At 36.8% G+C, this 25,521-nt stretch overlaps 1 protein-coding gene and 1 non-coding gene across 5 annotated transcripts in view; one reads left to right on the plus strand and one right to left on the minus strand.

Moving 5' to 3' along the window:
* The first annotated feature begins 1,139 nt into the window (after positions 1-1,139).
* The window catches only part of LOC126972424 (protein FAM135A), a 46,299-nt gene continuing 21,917 nt past the window's right edge, over positions 1,140-25,521 (plus strand). For 2 of the 4 annotated variants that reach the window (XM_050819144.1, XM_050819147.1), the window contains exon 1: positions 1,161-1,499. In XM_050819144.1, coding sequence (XP_050675101.1) covers positions 1,423-1,499 — 77 coding nt within the window. In that variant the 5' untranslated portion in view covers positions 1,161-1,422. Of the gene's footprint in view, positions 1,500-25,521 lie in introns of all 4 variants that reach the window. The other 2 variants (XM_050819148.1, XM_050819146.1) reach the window with 2 other exon arrangements.
* On the minus strand, positions 13,729-13,837 carry LOC126972615 (U6 spliceosomal RNA). The gene has a single exon (XR_007731173.1). It is a non-coding gene; the product is annotated as a U6 spliceosomal RNA (small nuclear RNA).

The raw sequence follows: 25,521 nt of genomic DNA on the forward strand, positions 1-25,521 counted from the left end.
AATTTTTGTCAGCTGTCATCTATCTGTCATCATAATATTATAATCTAAATCTTTCATATAAATATGATGTGTCTGTTACACACCTTAGACAAGCTTCGACTCGTGTTTCAATATAAGCAATGTATAAAGATTGTTGAACGTTAATCAACAGAAAAATACGGATTTGTAACAGAACTGTTTTAAAACAAGTGTTCAACACAATGTTAACTTTTTGTTTTTTATAACACAGTAAGATAATAAGAGCAAGTTAAGAATTAATATTTTTATGAATATTTATTACAAAAGTGAAATTAAAAAACCATGGTTTGACAACCCTGAACACATCTGAAAACTTTGCCTGATTTATTTCCTTTTATATCAGTTTATAGAACAAGCAAAGGTTGTTCACCTCGGTTTTAATATTATTAATATCAATATATTTGTAATACTCATAGCAAAGTTTCATTTCTAAGCAAAATATAACGAAATTGCTCTTCTGAAGCCACTCCCACAGCTTTATAGGCAAAACGCTACACAATATATCGTAACACATCTAATGAAGATATTTATAAACTACTACAACTGAATATGATTGTAAACATTTATAAATCGATATTTACAAAGCTTTACCTAAAAATAGTCGAGAATTGTTAAATTAAAAAGAGTCCCAGATATAGACTTACGATACACTAGCGTATAGATTTACAAAGCTTGCGAAAGAAGATCTAATCAACAACAGCGAATCTTTTGTTACTCAAACCGATTTAGATTTACCAGTCTTAATCAGTCAGCCACATTTGCCGTTATATCCTCAGTATTTTGAATAAGCCAATATCTAACGCATGCATGCTCTATACGCTAGCTAGAATATATTATTCTAAGATTAATATGTATTCAAGAGCGCCCCAGATTAGATATATTCGTTCCCTGACATTTACTTGTTTAAGGTGAACTTTCCCGTCGGCCCAAATTGAATCGCCAATATATATATAAATACAGATACAATATCTATCAGCGAGGCGGACGCCCTTTGACCTTTCAAGCCTCCCGCGGGAGGGTAATCTTTACGCTAACACGCGATTTAGCTGGGAGTGATTCATTAAATGTAGTGAGAAGCCACCTGGGTTGCGATTTGTTCAGCACTGCAGGTCTGAGCCGGGAGCGCCGTGCCCGTATGGCGACGGCGCGTTCGTTTAGCGCATGCGCATGAGATCCACGAAAGATTTCATTCTAGTTCCAGACTCAACGAGCTAGAGTCTCCACGCCGCCATCGCGAGCCTGTGGCCGGCTTTGAACGTTGCTAGTATTGGGTGTGGTCGTGTGAGTGTACAATGCGATGTTAATATGTGTCAGAGCAGGGTCCTGTTCACGGTGCGGCCGTGCTAGCGAGGGCCGCGGCATGGCGGGCCGCGCCTCTCGCACTCCAGCCCCCTCTCTCACAACATGACCGACCTGCAGGCAACCTTCGAATTCTCCGTCGAATTGTACAAGTTCTACAATGTTGACCTCTTCCAAAGAGGGTAAGTATCACATCCACTTCGCAACACATAACAAACTCAAACCCCCACAAAACTCCACCGGAATCAACTAGGTACATAAAATCAGATTAAAATTCCTTATGAGCTCTATTAGGTTGCAGGTAACACTATTATTAATTTAAGACTCCGTCGTTTCAGAAATAAATTTAAATCTCTACACAAACGCTAGATTCGTGAAAATATGAATAAAATTATTTTCTCAGTCTTCTTTTCACTGTTTGCTACTTAGAATCTAGACATCTAATATCTCTATATTTATATCAAATAGACAATGGAGTCTTAGTTTAATTAAAATTAAATATCAGGTTTATTAAAAGCCTCTGCTTATGTATTGAGCCACTCAATACTAACTAACAATCGATAATACTGAAATGGCGATAAAATACTGTATATAATATGTATATGACTGTTATAAATATATTACTATAACATCCATTATAGTAAAATGTTTATTACAAAATATTGATTAGAAGAGGTTCCTTTCAATTTAATTATAAATAACTTCACGCAAACACGCAAATAATTATAAATTACGGCACAGTATAAACATGTAACGTCAAAGGAATTATATTTTCAACCGCCTACACGAAATTTTAAGTTTTGCCCTTAGATAATTTATACGTCTAGATAGTCTCTTGCTGTTAGACAACCGATAAAAACAGGCCAGGAATATTAGTTAAGTGTTTGTATGACACTATGTTAGTGTGCGTGAATTGCTCAATATACAGGTTAGTTTTAAAGTTTTTTTTCGACATTATCATAGCTGTCATAGTCTATCTAGACGTATATATGATCTAAGGTTTTCCATCAGACCCCAGTTAGTGAAGTGATTTTAAAGATCCCCTCTTTAATACTTCAAGTTTTTAAACACTCCGATAATGTAATTCATAAACGATTGTGGAAACAAAATAAATAAAAAGACCACAAGATGGAGACCAAACTACTGAGACTTCTCCATGATATGAGCACTTGGCGGATGGTGATGATGGCGATTTGATAAAAGATAGAGCTGAAACCTAAACGTGGGGTGGAATACCGTATTAATAATATTTCCTGCCGGAGAAAGCTCATGGTCGCTCAGACGGCAAAATAGTAATAGGAATTGAAGAGATCCGTAGGAGAACTAAAGTAAAAGGTAGTGGGCAGGGCACATAGCTCGACGGACAGATGAGATGGCCGGTGGGGCAGAAAAGTCCTAGAATTGCGACTACGACGCAATGATGGTAGCCCCCTCACAAGATGGACCCATGATCTGCTAAATATCGACGGAATATGTTGTATGTTATTTTTTTTATGAAAATAAGGGACGAGACGAGCAGGACGTTCAGCTAATGGTAATTGATACGCCCTGTCCATTACAATGCAGTGCCGCTCGGGATTGTTGAAAAACCCCAAAAATTCTGAACGGCACTAGAACTGCGCTCGTCACTGATGTAGCTTCATGACGTTTACCAAGTGCTGTTGCAATATGTTATGCTATTGACACTCACTATGGTAAATAAATATATTTTTATTCTATTCTATTCTTGCATTTATTCTGACGATAGCAGTACCATCGGGAAGCATCAACACTGGATAGGCAAGTCTGCCTGAACCGACTTTCAATGATACTGCGATGAACGAGAATCTATAATACCTATATGATATGTCTCACAACAAATTAAGATAAACACCTTGTTTTTTTAATACTATATATAATATTTATGAAACTGTGTCTGTCTTTGAAATGATTAACAAAAGAAACGATTTCAATACTGATTGTTTTATATTAATTTAATATAAGTTTTATATGATATTAAACATATATGTAAAACAAATCTTATAACAATATTTACAATACTACGACTACATAAAATTAAAACTATCATTACGTGGAAGCGTACCAAGAATACTGGCAGCATTACCGCGTTGGATAGCTAGGCTGATCCGTTGACCGAGACAGCTGCCAGAAGTAAGTAGTAATAAGTAGTAATAGTAAGTTACCTAGCTTTCACTCACTTCTATCGGCAGTCCCCGAAGACTTTTTAACCGACTTCAAAAAAGGAGGAAGTTCTCAATTCGTCGGTATTTTTTTATGTTTGTTACCTCAAAACTTTCGACTGGGTGAACCGATTTTGATAATTCTATTTTATTTGAAAGCTAATGCTTCCTGAATGGTCCCATTGTAATTTGGTCCAGATCTGACAGTGGATCCATGAGAAAACCATAAAAGTCTTAAATTTTGCTATACATACGTATAGCAAAGTGGATGATAAATTTACGAATAACTCAATATCGCGCCAACCGATTTCGATGATTCTTTTTTCATTGGAAAGGATATACTTCAAAGATAGTTTGGTTAGGTTCTGATTACGGAATCCATGACTAAGTAACAGAACACTGTCTGTAATCAAATTGCAAAGTACTTACGTTCATTGCTGCATTGCAAAATTTTGTAGATCTACACATATTTAGACAAATTATTAGTTAGTGTACTTCAAATTCACTGAAAATCATAAAATAAAAAAAAATTTTAACAAAAAGAACAACCACCTTCAAAAACACTATTGCAAAACAATAGATATAATGTGCACTAAAAAGTTTAAAAATAATTGCGTATTTATATACAATCTAATTAATTAATCTTATTCTAGGTACGATTATTGTATTAACCGATTCCAAAAATTACAATAATCGTAACTAGAATAAGAATAATTATTAAGATTGTATAAAAATACGCAATTATTTTTATACTTTTTAGTGCACTTTATATCTATTGTTTTGGAATAGTGTTTATGAAGGCGGTTGTTTTTTTGTTAAAATTTTTTACATTTATTTTCACTTTTATGGCTAGACCTACTATTACAACTTCTCATTAGGGGCAAGTCAACACTCATATTAAGAAGGGAAATCTTAACACAGAAATTTCATTAGAATAATTTATACAACTAGTAAGTGTCATGAAATAAAAATCGATCATCATCATATCACCCGGAAGACAGCTGGCAAAGTCCTTCTCCAAAGATCTCCACGACGATCGTTCCTGTGCTGCCCTCATACTACCAGTGGGAGGCTCGTTTGCACCGGATGCCGGCTAGATTATGGGTTCCACAACGGCGCCTATTTCTGCCGTGAAGCAGTAATGTGTAAGCATTACTGTGTTTCGGTCTGAAGGGCGCCGTAGCTAGTGAAATTACTGGGCAAATGAGACCTAACATCTTATGTCTCAAGGTGACGAGCGCAGTTGTAGTGCCGCTTAAAATTTTTGGTGTTTTTCAAGAATCCTGAGCTGCACTGCATTGTAATAGGCAGGGCGCATCAATTACCATCAGCTGAACGTCCTGCTCGTCTCGTCCCTTAATTTCATAAAAAAAATGTATAATTACGACGTCCTCTCAACGACCCCAACTTAAGAGGTCCTTAAGTTTGAGTTCGAGAAGGTGCAAATGCATATAATAAGTTAAAACTATAACTAATAAGAACAAGTCAAAGAAAGGAAAGACGAGTATGTAGAGAAACTGAAAGAAAGTTTTAAAGGCATAGAAGAGATAGGTATGATTGAAGATTTGTGGGAGACATTTAAGAAAGGGGTCGTGAATGTTGCTGTTGAGGTATACGGGGTAGCTAAAAGAAGGAAAGGAAAAAAGAACTATAATTTGTGGATGGATGTACAAATGAGGTACAAATGGCAGTGCAAGAAAAGAAGAAAGCTTGGTTGGATTGGTTAGCAACAAAAGCTAACCAAAAAGTACAAAAGGCAACGGATGACGAGATAAAGGAAGCAAGAACGAAGTATAAAAGATTGAAATCAGCAGCGAAAGCAGTTGTGTCTAGAAAGAAAGAAGAACGAAAGGATGATTTTGATAGGAGGCTCTCTGAAGATTTCCAGACAAACATTAAGTTCTTCTGGAAATCCATCAAAACAGCCAGAGGAAAAACGTCTACCTCGGAGCTCAGTATAATCAGGAGTCAAGATGGGAACATAATAAGAGGAGAATAATGTGTGCTAAAGAGATGGAAAGAGTATTTTGAAAGTTTGTTTGAAAGAGAGGAAGTGCATGAACAACATCCGGCAGCTTCTATTGAAACTAATATAAATGTTGATGAAAGTGAGATAAGCATGGATGAAATAGTGAAAGCATTGAAAAGTATGAGATTAGGTAAAGCTGCAGGGTATGACAGGATTACCGTCGATATGCTGAGGGCTGGTCAGGGCATAGTGGCTAGCCAGCTGTACCGCCTCTTCAATTTGTGCTGGGGAAATGAGCAAGTACCAGGAGACTGGTGCAAAGCTGTAATCGTGCCATTGTATAAGGGAAATGGGTCACGACAAGACTGCAGAAATTACCGCGATAAGCCTTCTCAGCGTCGTCGGTAAATTGTATGCAAAAGTGTTGATTAAAAGAGTTGTGAATGAAACAGACGAAAAAGTATGGGATGCACAAGCAGGATTTAGAAAGGGAATGAAATGTACGGATCAGGTCTTTTCCTTGCGGTGCATAGCCGAAAAGTTTTTGGCTAAAAACAAAAAGGTCTATTGCGCGTTCGTGGATCTAGAAAAGGCCTACGATAGAGTGGTGAGGAATGAATTGTAGTCAGCATTGTCCGCGAGCGGTGTGAGCAGTGTCCTCATACGAGCATTGCAATCTCTTTATAGAGATTCTAGTGCTTGTGTAAGGATAAACGGAGCATACACTGAATGGTTTAATATCGAAAAAGGTGTTAGACAGGGATGTGTAGCGTCACCGTGGCTGTTTAATCTGTTCATGAACAATTGCTTGACAGGTTTAAAAGAGAATGATAGTGGGTTGAGAATGAATGAGTTACTCGTCAAATGTTTTCTCTATGCTGATGACCAAGTATTACTTGCATCTTCTGCCGAGGAGTTGCAAGAGATGGTAACTGTTATGAATGGAGCTTTTGGTAGAAAGGGAATGAAGATGAATGTAAAGAAGACGAAAGTGATGGTGCTTGAAAGAGATGAGGTAGTGACAGACTGCAATATCGTGATTCGAGATGAAAAAATTTAACAGGTGAATGAGTTTGTGTATCTGGGTTCTAAATTTACAAGAGATGGAAAGTATGAGAGTGATATTGAAAGAAGATTGAATGCAGGAAACATGGTGAATGGAGCTTTGCACTCCTTTATGAACAGTCAGAAGGTGTCTAATAAGGCTCGCTTGGCTGTGCATGAGGGGGTGTTGGTTCCAACACTCATGTACGGAAGTGAAAGTTGGGTATGGCAGAAGAAACATGAAAGCAGAAAAAATGCAGTTGAGATGAGAGCGTTGAGAAGTATGATAGGAGTTAAACTGAGTGACAGGATAAGAAATAGTGAGATAAGGAAACGTTGTGGTCTGAAAGAAGATGTTGTGACAAAAATTGAGAAAGGTATGCTGAGATGGTTTGGACATGTGGAGAGAATGAATGAAGAACGATTGACGAAGAAAGTGTATAAGGCCAGTGTGAATGAAAGTGTTGGAAGGGGTAGACCTAGGCGGACGTTTCAAGATCAAATCAGGCACGTCTTGAAAAAAGGCCGAGTCAAGAGTACCCTAAACCGGAGAGCATGTATGAAAGGAATAATGAAAGTGGACGAAGCGAAAGAAGTATGTAAGGATCGTAGCAAGTGGAAAGAAGTGGTCTCTGCCTACCCCTACGGGAAAGAGGCGTGATTTTATGTATTTATGTATGTAAACTATTTAAGTAAAAATCATATATATGCTTCTTAAATTAATAATAAATCCGTTTTAGTCCATACTAAAAGCAATTGACATTTAAAAACTAAGAATGTACAGCTATTAACTATAAAATTTCTCATAGTTCGGCGTGCCGGTTGACAAAGGCCTCTGTCCTGCTGTCTATTTATTTCATCTTCCCACCTTGTGTGCTGTCACTCTTTGGCTCCATTTCCCCACTTTATCTCGCATCATGCGTCACGCCACACTTTTGTTGGTCAATTCGTTTGAGTATGTCGGTAAGTTTTGTCATTTTCCTCAGGACAGTGTTTCTTCAAACTCTGAGCTTTATTTCTTGCATAATTTGGTTTTTCATAGAAATGACTAATCCTGGATGATCTTCCACATGTTCTAGAAATCCGTCTTTGATTTATAAATTGAGTTATGTGGAGTTATTAAAAACACTTCATAAATTAAAAATAAATACAAACAACATCTACTGTGTAAGTGATTACAAGTACTACTTAAAGGGAACAATTTTTCTACAATTATCATATATCTATTGAATTTAGTTTATATTTCAATCCTTTAATATGTGTAGTTTTTACAATTTTATGTACCGTGAACAATTAAATGGAAACACTGTTATATAAAATGTTCCTACAGTAAAATATTTTATATAAATAAAAGTAAAATGTCTGCTTAAAATATTAAATTAGCAGATTTTTATTTCGCTAACCCCCAAAACGTCTTGACAAATATTGAAGAAACCTTCGCTGGTAGGGAGCTCAAGTTACAAGATATAAGATTACATTTATTTCGCAACAAAAATTATAAAATAAACTGCTCTAAATGGAACTTGCTGGTAAGTATGTAATATATTTAGGTCTGATAACTAGTTGTTGAAAAAAATTAAAATATAAGCAAATCGAAGACCTCGCACTAATTATTACTATTAATTATAACACCTCGGTTATTTAATTATTTGTGTAATTAAGTTTAGTTACAAAAAGTTTATTTATTAAGCATTATATGCACGTTATTAGTTAACCTCAATACAGATGTAAGTATATATATATTGTAAACTGTATTATTTACTTAATTTTTATTTACTATATTTTATGTGGATTTTTTTCGTTCTTATATTTCTGTACTCTTAGAAAACAGATTATTAAACTATCGACAATTGTTTCAAAGGAACAAAACGCTTGACATAATGATTCTCTTTCTCATAGAATCATTACTTAAAATTTTCCAGCTGAGGATAAAACACGGTCGGTGCAAGTCATCAAGGGGCAAACTACTATTTTCCTTTTACCGATATAAAGGAAAATGGAACTTGAAAAGTAGGACATTAAACAGTAGCTCAGCGGGATTGAGCAGTTGTGAGAGATTGGAAATACAGAGTCATATGATGTTCTTATCAAAAGAATTTATTGCGTCGAAAACAGTAGGTATACATTGAAGATCTTAAATTTATTGAACTGTATTCTTCTATTTGGCTAATTTAAATAAGTATATAAAAAATACTTACTTCAATTTAAAAAATCTTAACACTATAAAAATTCCACTTCTGTATGCCATATAATATATTCATACATATATTTCATACAGATAAACTTGAAGTCTAATTATTTGTGTTTTATCCGCTATTAAAACAATTAATACCAGAATAAAAACAATAAGAAAATAATTTACTATACTACTTGTATACCTATACAAGTTATTACAATTAAATTAATTTTAAATTTTATTATGGTAATTATTAAAAATTATATTAAAAATATAAATTATAGTTTGCTTGTTTATCCAAAGATAAGAAAATTAATTTGTGCGGAACCCAACTTCAAATAATAAATACATAAAACAACAAACAAACAAATCTTCAGATCGAAAAGAAATTTATTCGCGCAAAGTCGCGGACAATTGATATGATAACCATTCAAGCCCGAATTGAAGTTTAACATGAAGTGTTCCGTACCATCGTCCAACAAGATATGATAGTATGTGCTCTTACATAAGATTATATTTGAGGTAAAAGTTCTCTGGGTGCGATGTCAGAGTAACTCAGATTATTTTTCGGACGGAAATAACCCTCTGTATTGTGTTGACACAGTTTCCGCTATTTAAAAACAGAAACTAACTACAGAATGTTGTGATTTTATGTGACTCATATTATACTTACATACCTCACCTTCCTTAACAAGCATTATTGACAAGGGTGACTTAACCTTCAATTTCATAATATATTTTATTAAAATATGAAAAACAAACAGATATTATATCGGTAAATTTAAATGGTAGAGAGTCCCAAGAACACTTTACTCTTTCATTAATTAATAAATTACAAGAAAAAATCAATATTTTTTCTTAAACTAATAATGTCTTTCATTATTTCTTAGTAAAATATGCTATAATTCACTTATATAATATAGTCACGAGAAAACTTATGCTCAAAATATGTGGTTATCGTTTTCTAGAAAGAACAAAAATAACTAATGATTGAATGTTAATACTGTTAAACAATTCATCTATTTGGTGACCTCGGAACATACGGAATGTTACCTAATTCAAAGGAAGGAGTGACATGATGCTCAGGGCAGTTAATCTGTCACGCGGAATTTCATCCGCGTGCGGACCAGACCATCCGCAACCTATATTTTATACATGTATTTTCTATCACGCGCGCGGAACGCGGATTGGTTGGGTGGGTCATTGTCTCGCGTGTGGCCAAGAGCATTCGTAGTAAACATATGCGACTAGCTCCACACGCTGATGGAAATCGGCGCGACAGGAAAACCGCCGTAATGGTGTATTGTGTGATTTATCTAAGCCTTTGTATTGCGTCTAGCATCAGACGTAAATCAAGAAACTACACCATTACTGAATCCCTGTTAACTCTCTGATATTCGTTACAATCTATCTCTAATAGGATTCATATAGTTGATATCAATGGTGAATTATTATCTGATTCACTTTTAATAATCAGGATGCCACAGGGCTCAATATAAGGGCCATCTCTATACTAATGATCTACCTAACTATGTAGGAATAACTCATGAAATAGTGCTTACTGTTTTCAGGTGAAACATCATTGATCATTAAAATTAAAACATAGACAAGTATTATTAAGTCTCTTCGGTTTTACATGTAATCATTATAAAATTGCTCACTGCGTTGCGGTTTCTTCCTAACAGAGTTGTGTTAGTGAAGCCAAAGTAAATGTAGAATTAACACTGACCTGTATAAATACCACTGGACAGGCTGTTGCCATATGTTTGATAGCAAATTTTTTGTGCCTATTTGAAGCGCCACTCGTGAAGGGCCAGTGAACTAATTTTGACGTATAATACAAATGGCTGCGAAGGAACGTACAATTATCATATAGTTTTTGTACCGCAAACTCTCGCTCCATGGCCAACAGCGCCAAAATTGCGAATATCAATAGGCACAAAAGTACATTGACAGCCGCCAGTCAAGTGGTATACAGTAGAGGTCAGTGAGAATTAAGAAAATTTATTGAATTAGGCGTTATTTTGCAGAAATCCATAATTATCCAAATAAAAAGACATTCTCAGCGAAATTTATACTCAAAAAAACATACAACATTTTTAGTATTTAAGTCTGACGATTCAGTTATTACATTGATACTATTAAATATATAAATTTTGAATTTAAATTTTAAGGGCGTTGTAATTATTATGACTCACGATATATATTTTATTGATTTCATGCCGATATTTCGATCCAATTACATAAATTGTGGTCACGGTGGGACTTAAATTTGGCGTTCCGAGAAACACCTAAGATAAATTATATATAAGGATTCTGCTATTTCTTCGTGTTTGTCACACAGTGGCCACTTTTCAGTTAATTTAGGTCACTTTAATTCAGATAAACAGTCAGTATATTATTATCTATATAACAAATGATTTTTTTTTACGAATTATGTTATCTTATCGTATTTTGGTAACAACCTATAATTTGTGCATGAGTTAATAGATACGAACGTAGTCCTCGGCACAATAAATGATCGCTCATTAATGCCCAAATAAATGGCCGTTTGTGCTCAGTTTATTAATCTAGTTAAGTAAAGTGATGTTAGTTTTAATTAAAATTTTATCAGTTACAAACCGCTTAAGCTACTCAAAGTATTCAGAACCTAAATACTTTTCCCGCTAATGAGGTTCATGCAGCGAAACTTAAACTATAAAATGAATTCTTTGATGCTAGCCTGAAAAGTAATTAACTGAATTATGACTCACATAAGGGTTTTGTGGACAACGACATAAAAGTGATAAAAGAAAACTAGGTTACAGTTACAGTGAACTGTTCTAGACATTTTATGCCGTAAAGTAAATACCATTCAGCATTTACAAACAAACTGCAGGCACTCTACTTTATAACGACTCTAGAACTTTTACTATTGGAAACTAAGATAGAGAATGTAAAGTGATGCAACGAAGCATTCGTTTGCTATTAACCTTTTCAATAAAAAGAACGAAACGTTTTCTTGAAAGATTGTAAGATTCTCCATTGATATAAACTAGACGCAGAAAATGCAAAATGACAGTACAAATTATCGAAATCAAAGACTTCGCTAGCCCTGCAGTGCTATAACTAATAGAAAACTGCAACATTGACAACAGCACTGCTGCGCGATGCCTGTCAAATATTTAAATTTATGAAATACCTGTTCCACTAGGAAGGCTAAGGGATTCGGATATTTTGCAGGAATGCGGTGGTAAATGAATTAGAGGATAATGAAACTGCACTGCAACTGCACAATTACTACAACATAATCGTATTGAGCTAAATTATATTGACATTTGAATTGTAGTCACAGCAGTATTCATACAGTTACTTTGCCGGCTTGAAGCTTTGAAGTTGATCGTAAACAACTTGTACACTGTAACTTTGGGAAGTATCAAATCAATAATATCAATGATTGGATTGATATGATAGGATATGGCTGATAGATAATGGACAAATTTTAATAATGTTATATATAAATTATAATCACAATTTTAAAAATAAATTTCAAATAAGAGATGTTTTCACAACTATCCGTAGGTATTCTAATTAGATATAGATATTTTAACTACTAGACTTAGCTCTTTAATTTTTTTCAGCGTTTAGTACATAACCAATTATTTTAATTAATTCATCAAATTCATCAGTAGATTATATTATGTATATTATATTCTATCACTCTCGGATTTCCAATTCAGGATTGCTTTTGAATATATAATATATATCCATCGTAAGACTTTTTGTATGTTTGTGCAGCCAAACATAGCCAATATTCATCGATACGATGCAAAATGTGATATTACAATATTTTTATATGGCAGATATTGAAAGAAAAATAAACGGGGTCATAGCTTTGGGGAATAGCATAGGTTTCATAGCTATCGATTATATTATTTTAACAAGCCGCTGCTTAGAATACGCTGTAACTTTTAAATGTGAGTATCTTATGTTATAAATATCATGACGCTGATATGATTTAATCATATCATAGCTATTTAAAGTTTATTTCTTTATTTCATCATCATTTTTTCAGCCGCAAGACGTCCACTACTGAGCAAAGGCCGCTTTTGAATCAGAATTAACAGCTTCATCGTTTTACAGATTATTTTAATTACAATCTATGCAAAGTGATGCAATCAAAATAATCGTTTATGTTATGAAAAACACGAGTATGTTAGGAAAAAGTAAAAATGTATGCAAGTAGATATTTCAGATCGATATATGTCATGGCCCCTTTCGGGTATAGGACCCTCTCTACATTTTTATACCTTTGTTTTTGAAGTATTTAAATTATTTTAATTAAGTTGTAGACTTATCATTTCGTTAGCAGCGCTTTAGGTCTGTCAGCATTTCCTCTTGTTGTTTTGATGTCTTAGCGAAAAGGACTATATCGTCGGCAAATTATTGATCACTGAGATATTTTCCTTCTATGGTTATTCCTTTTTTGCCCTAGTCTAGGTCTTTCATTATATTTTGTAAGACAGCTATGAAGATTTTTGGGGATAATGGTTCTCCTTGCTCTATGGATATTAAATTCTGGGCCTAGTCTATCTAATTTGACCCGGCTTGTACTTTTTTTTATATATTTCCTTGAGAATGTTTTTGTATATATTTTGAAGATTTTGATGCTCTAAAGCGTCCCAGATACACTTATGTGAAATGGAATCGAGTGGACGGCTCCTTTGCACAGGATGCCGGCAAGATTATGGATACTACAACGGCGCCTATTTCTACCGTCAAGCAGTAATGTGTAAGCATAACTGTGTTTTGAGACTTCGCGCAATTTGCAAATGAGACTCTACACCTTATGTCTCAAGGTGGCGAGCGCAATTGTAGTGCCGCTCAGAGTTTTGGGTTGTTTAAGAATCCTGAGTGGCACTGCATTGTAATGGGCAGGGCGTATCAATTACCATCAGCTGAACGTCCTGCTCGTATCGTCCCTTATTCTCATAAAAAAATTGATCTTGTTCTAAGGTATATGGGGTGAGTCGTTGAGTCCTTGACGAAAACCTGCTTGTTCCAAAAATGTGGAACGGTTTATTCTTCACGGTTTTGCGTGTTATCGTTGCGTAGGGGCCATGCTAATCTTCTCTATATCGTTTTAGTATATGTACTGCCAAAGCTAGTTACAAAACTAGTCTAAAATAACATATAGTCGCTAACGCGGGTGAGACAATCATGAGTGTGACGAGGACAACTTCAGCTCCAACTAAGAATCATGTATAAACTATGGTTTTTGCACTTTCCCCTCCGAAAACCTACCAATCGTAACGAGGTTTTGGAAACTGAATGGATAGAAAATATTTTGTGTTTCGACTTTTTAGCTTATTATTGTCGGATTTGTATACTAGGTCTCTGATTACGGCCTATATGATGAAGATGTTTTAAGGACTACTCGAAGTACTCTAGCACTTACCATAACAAAACATACAGACACAGATAATGATGATAATGATCTATATAAGTATATGGGTATAATTTTTTAAATCATAGAAAGATAATTAATTATATCTTCATTTGTAATCAGTAACAGAAGCAAGTATGCGAATTTGCATGAACCTTTGAACCTTTTTTTGTAACTTTGAAGGTATGAAATTTACAAAAATCCCTTCGGTCCGATTCACGTAATTTTACATGAGCGATATCGCAGCGACATCTGTCTTTCACTTATGATTCGTATTTACGTAATTTAAATCGCACGTTCGAGAAACGATCCTATCCAAAAATCGTTAAAGCGTATTCACGTCATCTAGACGGACTTCAATCGTTGTGTCAGTGGTATTCTACTATCTATTTACAATCGGTTACCAACGATTTAATGTCAAATCGAACGTCTGAGAAGTCGCTGAACTGAAGTTAGTAATTTGCAGTTGTTGGCTGTTGAAAGTTTTTTCATAAACATGAATATCAGCTTGTCTTGGCTACTTTTGGATCTTTCTGAAAGGGAAGACCGGCGAAGAGAACGTCTACGTCGAAATAATATAAGGATCAACAAATATTTTTCTTTCGAAATGACAGATACGGAGTTCGTGAAAACATTTCACTTTACCAAGGATTTAGTCCCTGGTCTTATTGAAGACCTCGTTCCTCTAATTCCATGAGAGCGTAATACTATACTTAGTTGCCTATTTAGGTTGGTAGTTAACAAGAAAGATCTTAGTAGGTACCTACCTGCTTATCTGACTAGATATTTACTATATTTAAGACTTTAATTAAATAAATTATAAAATCATGTGCTTTTTTACATTATAGGTATTAATAGCACTAGCATTTGATGCTACAGGATCTTACCAAACCATTGTTGGTCAGAGTAATTCCAACTCAGTAGGTATCTTAACCTACAGTGTCTAGAGCCGTGCGACGGATGACTAAAGCACTCAATGAGTTATTCAAAAAAAAAATTTTTTTTCTTACTCAGGATGGAAGATATAGAATAAAGAGAAGGTATTTATTTACCTTTACCTATGTTATTGGACTAATTAAATACCTAATTAATTATTTATTAAATATGGTAGGTACTTATTACAGCTTTTATGAAAAAACTAAAATAGCTCAGTTAGTAATTCAAGCTGACGCGTGGTTACAATATTCTTCGAGCTCATTTTGTTTAAACAAACAAAACGAGACAAGAAAGAGTTACCTACACTTGGGCGAAAATCCAGTTTGACTTTGATGTACGGCGGTTTTTTTTTATTACAACCATTTGGGTACGACATTTCATTTTCAGCCTATTAATTTCTGTATAAAAATAATTATACCTTACCTTTTTACTACTCTACGACTTCAAATATTGCTAGGTTGAGTACTAGTAACTGAGCAAAAGACTCTGATATCATAATAAACATATTTAAAAGAATAAGGTAGAAAATAAAGGAATAGTAGAGTTAGACTGGCAATGTCCTATCGCAAGTCGTCGATAAGTCGCTGAGTTTCAGTCCTATTGAGTTGTCGTCCTATCGAATCAGTACGTGAATACCAATTTTGGACCAAGTTTCAATAGAACGATTTCTGAACTACAACGATTTTTGGATCGTTTGTATATACGTGAATCGGCCTACTTGTTTGTGTTCACGTTCGTCAATAAAGAAGGTTGTTGACTATGTATATAAAGGGGTAAGACCGGTCACTTGGAAGGATCCTCGTGGTTGTACGTTGTTGAGGACATTTAACACGACACCAAGTAAAACACAATCTTACAATCACACGGTATCATTATTAGCTACAAACGATACAATCGTAATGGTAGGTACACTTCACATAACCTTATGACAATGTAATAAGAACGTGGTGTTCCGGCATGCGCGTGCGACACGACCGCCTCGCTCGATAGATCTTCCCTTACTGCCTGCTCGGCGCTCGCCCGGTGTCCACTATCGCCCGCACTCGCACCGCACGCCGATTACACCCGAGCTAAGACGAATACTCAATCTTCGTACTCATTACTTCTGCTCCACGCTCTTGACTACGACTAAATATTAAATATATTACATTGCTACGTACGCTTTCGAAGCCCCAGACGTGTAGCTACTTGTGCAGCAATAGTATGCAAAATAAGTTTGAATCTCTCTGTCAAAATGATCCTATTTTTAAAAAGTCCATAAGCGTTTTTATAAAAAGACGATGCGACTATGCGACTAATCGTTATATTTAGTCAATACAATATTTTCGCCCTGTTTCAAGTCTGCGATTCCGTTTAATACTCAATCACTACTTAGTTGTGGTCTGTAAATCACCTATTTAGACTTAGATCAGTAGTAACTGCTGGTTATCAAATACCATCTTGCTTATCGCCTCAGATATACACCACCATACAGCTCAGTGGCGTTTCATTTATTTCCAGCTTTCCATTTCGTGATTTGTTTCGTGGCACAGTTTCAAAAATAGTCATCAACATGCGTTCTATTGTCATGTGACAACTGTGTGTCTACACAATATAAACGTACAGGTGGCTTGTAACAAAATAGGCTAAACTAAGTTTTATCTTTATTATATTATTTATTCAAGTAACGTAACAAGTAATATAATAATAATCCTCTTCAATAATAATAGTTGTGTTACATATGACTGTTGGCTGTTTGAATATTTATCTTATATGCTGCAAACCCATGAATTTAACTGAGTGACTATTTATCAGTGGGTCGTGGATTCAATATTGTGAACATGAACATGATCACAGAACAAATAACAGAGATATCTGTTTTGTGTGAAATAATCGAAACACATCAAAAACCCAATGCATCAATCATAATGTGTGATTAGACTATAATATAATATTCATTATAACATAGCTTTACAATTGATATAGGTATAAATCAAAAAAGCGATAAAGTTTATAAAATATATTGGACTCATATATAAATCTTACTAAGCATAAACATACTGAGTCCTTGGTGTTCTTAGTTATGTCATATTTATTGGTCTCAATTTAATATATAGTACGAACGGATCCTAGTGACACGTCTACAAACGGTGATTGGTGATTTTGAAATACGTCACTTCATAGTATAACCGTTACTAAGATGGCGGGTTTTTAACCGACTTCAAAAAGGAGGAGGTTCACAATTCGATCGGTATTTTTTATGTATGTACACCGATTACTCTGAGATTAATGTTACTCTTATTCAGTTCGATGTAAAATAAATGCCATTTGGTCCCATAAAAATTTTACATTGTTTGACCCAGTAGTTTTCATTTTATGAAAATTTTTCTATGAATTTTTTTGTCTAATTGAATGATATCATTGTTTTTTGTGTTCGGCTTTTTTAGGAGTTTTCATTCAGGTTGATTATATATTATTATTATTAACTGACGCTAAAAAGTAAAAAAGAACTACGTTTAAAAACCGACTCCAAAAACTTAAAGTATCAAATAACTAAAAATTTAATTTAATACGCCTCGCAAACCTTTACCTTTTTTTAAGCGGCAAATCGCCCGTGCAAAGTCAAAACACGTCGTCAAAATCGGCGAGCAGCTTTCCAGTTACCCGACCGGAACACGCAAGTTCTGGTCGTTGTCGAAAGCTGCTCTTGGTAACTTCAGCCAGCCGTCCATGCCGCCGTTGCACATGAGGAATGACACCCTGGCCCATACGGCAAAAGAGAAAGCCGATCTCCTGTGCGCTCTTTTCGCCTCCAACTCGACTCTTGACGACGACGGAAAAACACCGCCGACCATCCCGTGGTGTCAGAGCTCTATGCCTGAAGTACAGTTCAGACAGAAAACTGTTAGGCGAGCTCTGTTTTCGTTGGACGTCAGGAAGTCGAGCGGGCCGGATGGCATTTCTCCAATCGTGCTTAGAACGTGTGCCCCTGAGTTGACGCCGGTGCTAACGCGTTTATTCCGGCACTCTTATTCCAAAGGCGTAGTCCCTGACTCATGGAAGTCAGCCCTTGTCCATCCGATCCAAAAAAAAGGAGACAGTTCGGATCCGGCAAACTACAGGCCTATTGCTATGACCTCCCAGCTCTCCAAAATCATGGAGAGCATAATAAGCCGTCAGCTCTTGGTATACCTAGAGGGTCACCAGTTGATCAACGACCGACAATACGGGTTTCGCCATGGTCGGTCGGCAGGTGATCTTCTGGTATACCTAACACATAGATGGGCTGCGGCTATTGAAAGCAAGGGGGAAGGCCTGGCAGTTAGCCTGGATATAGCGAAGGCCTTTGATCGTGTATGGCATAAGGCGCTCCTCTCTAAACTTCCATCATTTGGGCTTCCCGAGAGCTTGTGCAAGTGGACCTCCAGCTTCCTCACTGGGCGCAGCATACAGGTCGTTGTCGACGGACATTGCTCGAACCCGAAGCCCGTGAATGCTGGAGTGCCCCAAGGCTGTGTGCTATCTCCTACGCTGTTTCTTCTGCATATCAATGATATGTTGGACACCTCCAACATTCATTGCTATGCAGATGACAGCACTGGTGATGCCGTATACACGGGCCATGCACGTCTCTCTCGGGAAATCGTCGACCAGTGCCGGGAGAAACTTGTGTCTTCTATCGAGTCCTCTCTTGAGACGGTCGCGGAATGGGGTAAATTGAACCTTGTCCAATTTAACCCCCAGAAGACTCAAGTTTGCGCGTTTACCACTAAAAAAACCCCATTTGTCGCATCACCGCTCTTCGACAACACTTCCCTAAAAGCCTCGCCTAGTATCGGAATACTGGGTCTCGAAATCTCGAGCGATTGCCAATTCCGTGGCCATCTGGAGGGCAAAGCCAAATTGGCTTCAAAGAAACTGGGCGTCATTAATAGAGCACGGCAATACTTAAAGCCAGCCCACATTCTAGCGCTGTACAAAGCGCAGGTCCGGCCACACATGGAGTATTGCTGTCATCTCTGGTCTGGCACACCCCAGTATCAGCTCGATCCATTTGACCGCGTGCAACGCAGAGCAGCGCGAATTGTCGGGGACCCAGTACTCTGTGAACGGCTGGATCACTTGGCGTTGCGTAGAGACGTCGCTTCATTGTGTGTCTTCTACCGCATTTATCACGGGGAGTGTTCCGAAGAGCTGTTTTACCTAATTCCTGCCGCCGAATTCCACCTTCGCACGACACGCCACAAGTTAGGATATCATCCTCACCATCTGGATGTGTGGCGGTCCTCCACAGTGCGGTTTACAAGGAGCTTTCTTCCACGTACTACAAAGCTGTGGAATGAACTTCCTTGTGCGGTGTTTCCGGGACGATACGACATGGGCAGACAAAAAAAAATACCTTTAATATTAATAAAATACTATTATTTGTATGTGCAACATATTAATAGCTTTGAAATCTGTGCCAATACAATTACACCGTCGCCTTGAGACATCAGATATTAAGGCTCATTTGCCCAGTAATTTCACTAGATACGGCGCCCTTCAGACCGAAACACAATAATGCCTACACATTACTATGTCACAGCAGGAGAAGGTGCCGTTGTGGTACCTATAATCTAGCCGGCATCCTTTGCTAAGAAGCCTCCCACTGGTAAATGCTCTAAGTTACCTCTTACGACGCCCATGGGCCTGGAACTTCCTATGACTTATTTGCCCCGGGAAAGCACTCGGCAAAATTATGTGCGAGCATTATTGTGATTCGGTTTGAAGGACAGCGTACTTAATGAAATTTCTGGGCAAATGACAACTTATGCTTATAACAGTATAGCAGATTATATAGAAAATAATACATGTGTCTAGACTGTATTCTGAAATTGTATAACATTATATTAGGGAGGCTAAACAATTTTGTTATTCAATAATTTAAAAGATGGGCTGTCAGTTCTTGTCTCCATGTCAAATCCCCGTTACCAACTGATAAAGTTACATTTCGCTTTCAACCAACTTTGCAATGTGTTATGTTATTGTCACTCCCTGTTTTAAATAAATGTATATTATTTTATGTCTCAAAGTGACGGGCGCTTTTACGATGCCACACAGAATATTGGGATGACTTCGCCAGGATGTTCCGTCTTGGCTCGTTTGCGGATGCTATTTGGGCTGTTTGAAGATCTTTGTCTATGACTAATTGCATTGTTAATCGGGGACTTCCACGTCCTCTTGGTCCGGTGTTAATATCAAGCACTCACTCTCTTGGTCATGTGATCTTTTGGCTATCCCATGACATGCCCGTACCAACTGACTTATATAAGAGGCTCACGGGATGGGGAGTGGTGAGGCAACCGCCCATGGACATCCGCAATTACAGGTGTCAAAAGATGAGTTCCCGGCCTGCAAGGTGGAAGTATGCTCTCTTTTGAAGGTCCCTAAGTATATCTAAGGTATTTGTCGTTCGGGAAATCAGCAGCCGGAAATTGATAACATAAACAATTACATCTCGGCGACATGCAACCTCCGAATATATCGTTTACTAATAATCAACAATGTTAAGAGTACACTTTACAGGTGCCGCGGTAGTTTGATGAAGCTTGAACACTAATTAGACACTTCGTTAGCTCTTGGAGTAGGATCAAAGTTTATTAAATTTTATTCACGATACGGTGTATGCGCGAGATTTAACCATAATATTCCAAACTAGCAATTGATTTATGTCGAAAAATCGACGTGTCTGTATTTATTCTAAAATCTATTGTAGGTCAATCAAAAGTGTAGCTGAACACAAATATAAAAACTGTACCATCTGTCTGTCAGTTGTCTTATACACGCCAATCTCTGGAACTACTGCACAGACTTTCATGAAATTTTCAGCAAACCAGCTTGAAACTACATTTACCTTGTATTTGATCAAAGTTCGTGCACGGAAAAAAGTAATGTTGATCCCGAGTTTAGTAATAAGAGGTTGGGACTACATAAAGGCGACATATTATCACTAAATATATATATATATGTCGCAGGGAAATGATAGTAACAGAGATATGGTCAACTCCCTAAGTGATATGATCAAATCACGGATTAGTTAATGAACAACACGATTTTATCATTTCTCTAAACAAATCTAGTGATAAGATCAAATGCCAAAGTTGGTCCCGTGAAACGACAATGAGTGACTCGATTAGAAGAACTTAGGATGTAAAAGTGAGCGAAGCGAGTTTCAGACTTGAGTCATAACCCGACCCGGACAGGTTAGGTGGAAGGGTTTTCCTTCGTGGTTTTTTTCTTAATAATATGGACCATATTATTAGCGCGGGCTTCTACTTGGTCTTTAGAGAAACTTTTATCTGTTCTGAGGTTAGGTTACATTAATTGGATTTTTAAGAGAATGGTTCGTTACCTTTTCATGGGAGTGGGTGAGTGAGCCAGGGGACAGAAGACATCGCTCTACCTCGAAATTTTGCTCTCGCGCTCTGTGCGGGGGTTTTGACCTCTTTATCTCCGTGTACTTGACAGAGGAATAGACATACTTTACGGCCACATTATCTCTGCACCTCGCTGGAACGTGGCGCCCCCCTTTCGTTCCCCCTACACCCCCTGGCGCTCGTCCTATTGCGTCAGTACGGTTTGCAGTTTCACTACCGTAAGATACATATAATGATGCACTTCGACGTAAAAAATTTAAAAAATCCGGATTGAAAACGTTCAAACCATTTATTTGTGTTACGTTGCGTTGCACTTTTTATTTCTCGTAATAAAATTTTAAAACGTATTGAATTTCTCCTTTATGTTAATTCATTTGAACAGAAAGAAACAGAAATGAAATAATAGCTGGTGATAGCATTTTTTTCTTTATTTGAAACAAAATCAGTAGATACAATTAAAATACAGCCAAATATTTTTTCCTCGACCTATTAGATCAGGTGTGAAAAGAGCTTGCCCAACTTTTAACGTTTTTTACAATTCTTTAAAATTTCGTAACACATTTGTTTTGTACATTTTCTGGGATCATATTGTAGAAGCATATACATCGCCCTACAAAAGACTTACTAACTCGACCCAACCGAGTAGTAGACATAACAAGTTTATGTTTGTTCCTCGTGTTAACATTATGAATATCACAGTTAACATTATGGTTATGACAGTTTCTCGCAAATTCACTTATGTGCCTATGAACATACATTACATTATCAAGAATATATTGAGAAGCAACAGTCAAGATGTTAATTTCTTTGAATTTTGCTCTCAATGATTCCTTAGGGCCTAGGTTATAAATAGCGCGAATAGCCCTCTTCTGCAGCACAAATATTGTATTAATAGCGGCAGCGCTGCCGCACAGCAATATACCATAGGACAAAATACTATGGAAGTAACTAAAGTCGCGCCGTATCTATGTCAGTTAATTGGGGGTTAATTAAATCCATCAATATGGGGGCCCCATTTTAATTTGGAATCCTGAGTAATGCCAAGAAATTTAGCAGATTCCACCGGTTTTAACACCTCTCCGTTTAACAAAACACTTGCATCAACATTTTTGACATTTGGTACGGTTAATTTTATAAATTTCGTTTTCTTGCTATTTAAGAATAGGTTATTAGCGCTAAACCAGTACACGATGTCAGATAGAATATCGTTCACTTCGTCATACATAGCTTGGTTTCGTTTCACTTTGAAAATCTGTTTAGTGTCGTCCGCAAACAATACTACCTTATGTTTTTTCTCTATAAGATTTGGAAGATCATTTACGAGTACCTATATAGATAAAGAAGAGGAAAGGTCCGAGAATAGACCCTTGTGGTACCCCCATACTGAGAGGAGTCCCAGGAGATCTCCTGCCATTCACGTCACCTTCTGAATTCTATTATTTAGATATGAAATCAGAAGATCGAGCGCAGTTCCCTTTATGCCATAGTGACATAGCTTCCTGACCAGCGTTGAATGTTGAACACAATCAAAAGCCTTAGATAAATCACAGAAGATGCCAAGTGCATTCTGCGATTCCTCCCAGGCATCAAAAATATTATTTATAAGCTCAACACCTGCATCCGTTGTTCAACGTCCCCTAGTAAAGCCAAATTGTTTCAAATGAAGTAACTTATGAGAGTTAAAGTAAGCAAACATTTGGCTTAACATTATTATTTTTTAATTTTACTAAGGGTCGGCAAAATCGACACAGGAAGTGCATCCCGACTTAAATATTGGTATACGAATGATTTAAGTTTTCTTTAGTGTTAATTCCGCCAATATTTGTTTTTAAAACAATTCGACACGTGTTTCGCCTCGTGTAGAGGACACGAGGCATCCTCAGGACGTGTTGTCTCGCCAAAAGTGTGAGTCTCGTGCCAGATTTTGGCGAGACAACACGTCTTGAGGATGCCTCGTGTCCTCTACACGAGGCGAAACACGTGTCGAATTGTTTATAAAACAAATATTGGCGGAATTAACACTTAAATCATTTGTATAATTATGGATTTCCGCAAAGTAACGCCTAATTCTATAAATTTTCTTAAATATTGGTGTAATTTTACTACACTGGCCTGCAAAAGTAAGTATCACACTTTTCAAATTAAATTATTTTCTTAACTATAGAAGGTAGAGATTTAAGATTAAAAACGTTTTGTTGCAAATTTTATAGGCTTTAATTCTTAGAAACTAAAATTATACATTAGTGACATTTTTAACTTAAAAAAGATAAAACAATGAAAATAGACATTTTTAGTTTAGTGTTAAAAAATTCAACTAAAATGTATTAAATGTTATTTACTTTTTAATAACTGGTATTGCCTCCTCGAGCTCTGATTACAGCTTCGAGCCGGTTTGGCATACTGAACACTAGGTTTCGGAGCCGATATTGGGGAATATTCTCCCATTCTTCTTCCAGGGCCTGCTTTAGTGCCCTGAGAGTAGTAGGTGGTGGTCTGCGATTTCAGACTAGCCTCCCAAGCTCATCCCAGGCGTGTTCAATCGGGTTGAGAACAGGACTTCTTGATGGCCAAGCCTCACGCTGATACCGACCTCCTGAATATACTCTTGTACGATATGAGCCGTGTGTGGCCGGGCATTATCATGCATCAGCATCGATCCATCACCCATATTTGCTAAATACGGCCCTGCATACTCATTGAGAATCTCTTGAGCATATCTTTCCCCAGTGAGGGTGCCATTTTCTATGGCTACTAGCTCTGTGCGACCTTCTGAAGATATGCCAGCCCATACATGTACACTGCCTCCACCGTATTGGACTCTTTCTGAGATGCAGGCTTGAAGGTATCACTCACCAGGTCGCCTGTAAACACTTCGCCTTCCATCAGAAGTGTAAAGGGAGAATCGAGACTCATCTGCAAACAAAATTCTTGACCATTCTTCATCATCCTACTGCATGTGTTCACGGGCGTATCGCAGTCTCGCTACTCGATGATGTCTCTCGAGTTTTGGGCCACTCGCTAGTCTTCGGGGTTTCAAATTTGCTTCAGCAAGTCTTCTTCTCACTCTACTGTCACTAATGTAGTCCCTTCGGGTCTGAAGTAGCTGTTGCTGGACTTCAACTGCATTTTGGTGGCGATTTCTTAACACAGTGGAAATAATATACCGATCTTCTCGGGCACTGGTACACCTGGGTCTGCCATTACAAGGTCTCCTCAGATGGTGTCCAGTCTCTTCGTACCTTCGCATTACCTTCTGGACCGTTCGTACCGTCACCACCATTCTTGCAGTGCGACGCATACTGATGCCTAGTTCCAGAAAAGCCATGATTCTAGCACATTCTTCAACTGAAAGAGGCATGATAATTAAATGTTATGTGCTTTTTAGCATAAATTTTTAAAAGAAGACCCATCAATCTTGAAAAAAATTTAAAACAGAAAGAAAAATGTGAATGGTAAAATTGTAATTCGGAAACGTCCACTTTGAAAAAGGAATGGTTTTGTTTTTGAAGTTCTTTTTCAGCCAATTCTTAAAAGAAGGTTACCGACTATAAAGTTTTTATGTACAAAATTAAATTCTCTTTAGAGTCCCTTTTATTTCTAAAGTATATTTTGTGAACTTAAAACGTTATCCCAATTTGAAAAGTGTGATACTTACTTTTGAAGGCCAGTGTATGTTTCGGAAGGTCAGGAAACACGCCATGATTAATACAATTATTAAAGACTATTGCAAGATATGGTGCTACGACATCAATTATTGAACTTATTATTTAAACAGAAATGCCCCATATATCAGCAGTTTTTTTCATGTCTAAAGATTTAAAAGTTTTTATTATTTCTCCAGGGTAAACTAAAATTGAAACCTTGTTGACATTCTATAACATTTTCCAAAAGAAGTCACTCAGCAACACTGGCGGAGCAGACAAGAGTGTTTGTGATAGATACTGGAATCTCAGAAAAAATATCTCAAAAGCTTGTGCGGTCTTTCAATCTTCCAAATTCCCACTTAATAACATTCCAAGTCATCTTTATTTTATTTGGTGCATTTTTAATTATTTGTCTGATATGCATAGACTTTGCAA

Source organism: Leptidea sinapis, chromosome 26 (genome assembly GCF_905404315.1).
Source record: "Leptidea sinapis chromosome 26, ilLepSina1.1, whole genome shotgun sequence".
Lineage (NCBI taxonomy): Eukaryota > Metazoa > Arthropoda > Insecta > Lepidoptera > Pieridae > Leptidea > Leptidea sinapis.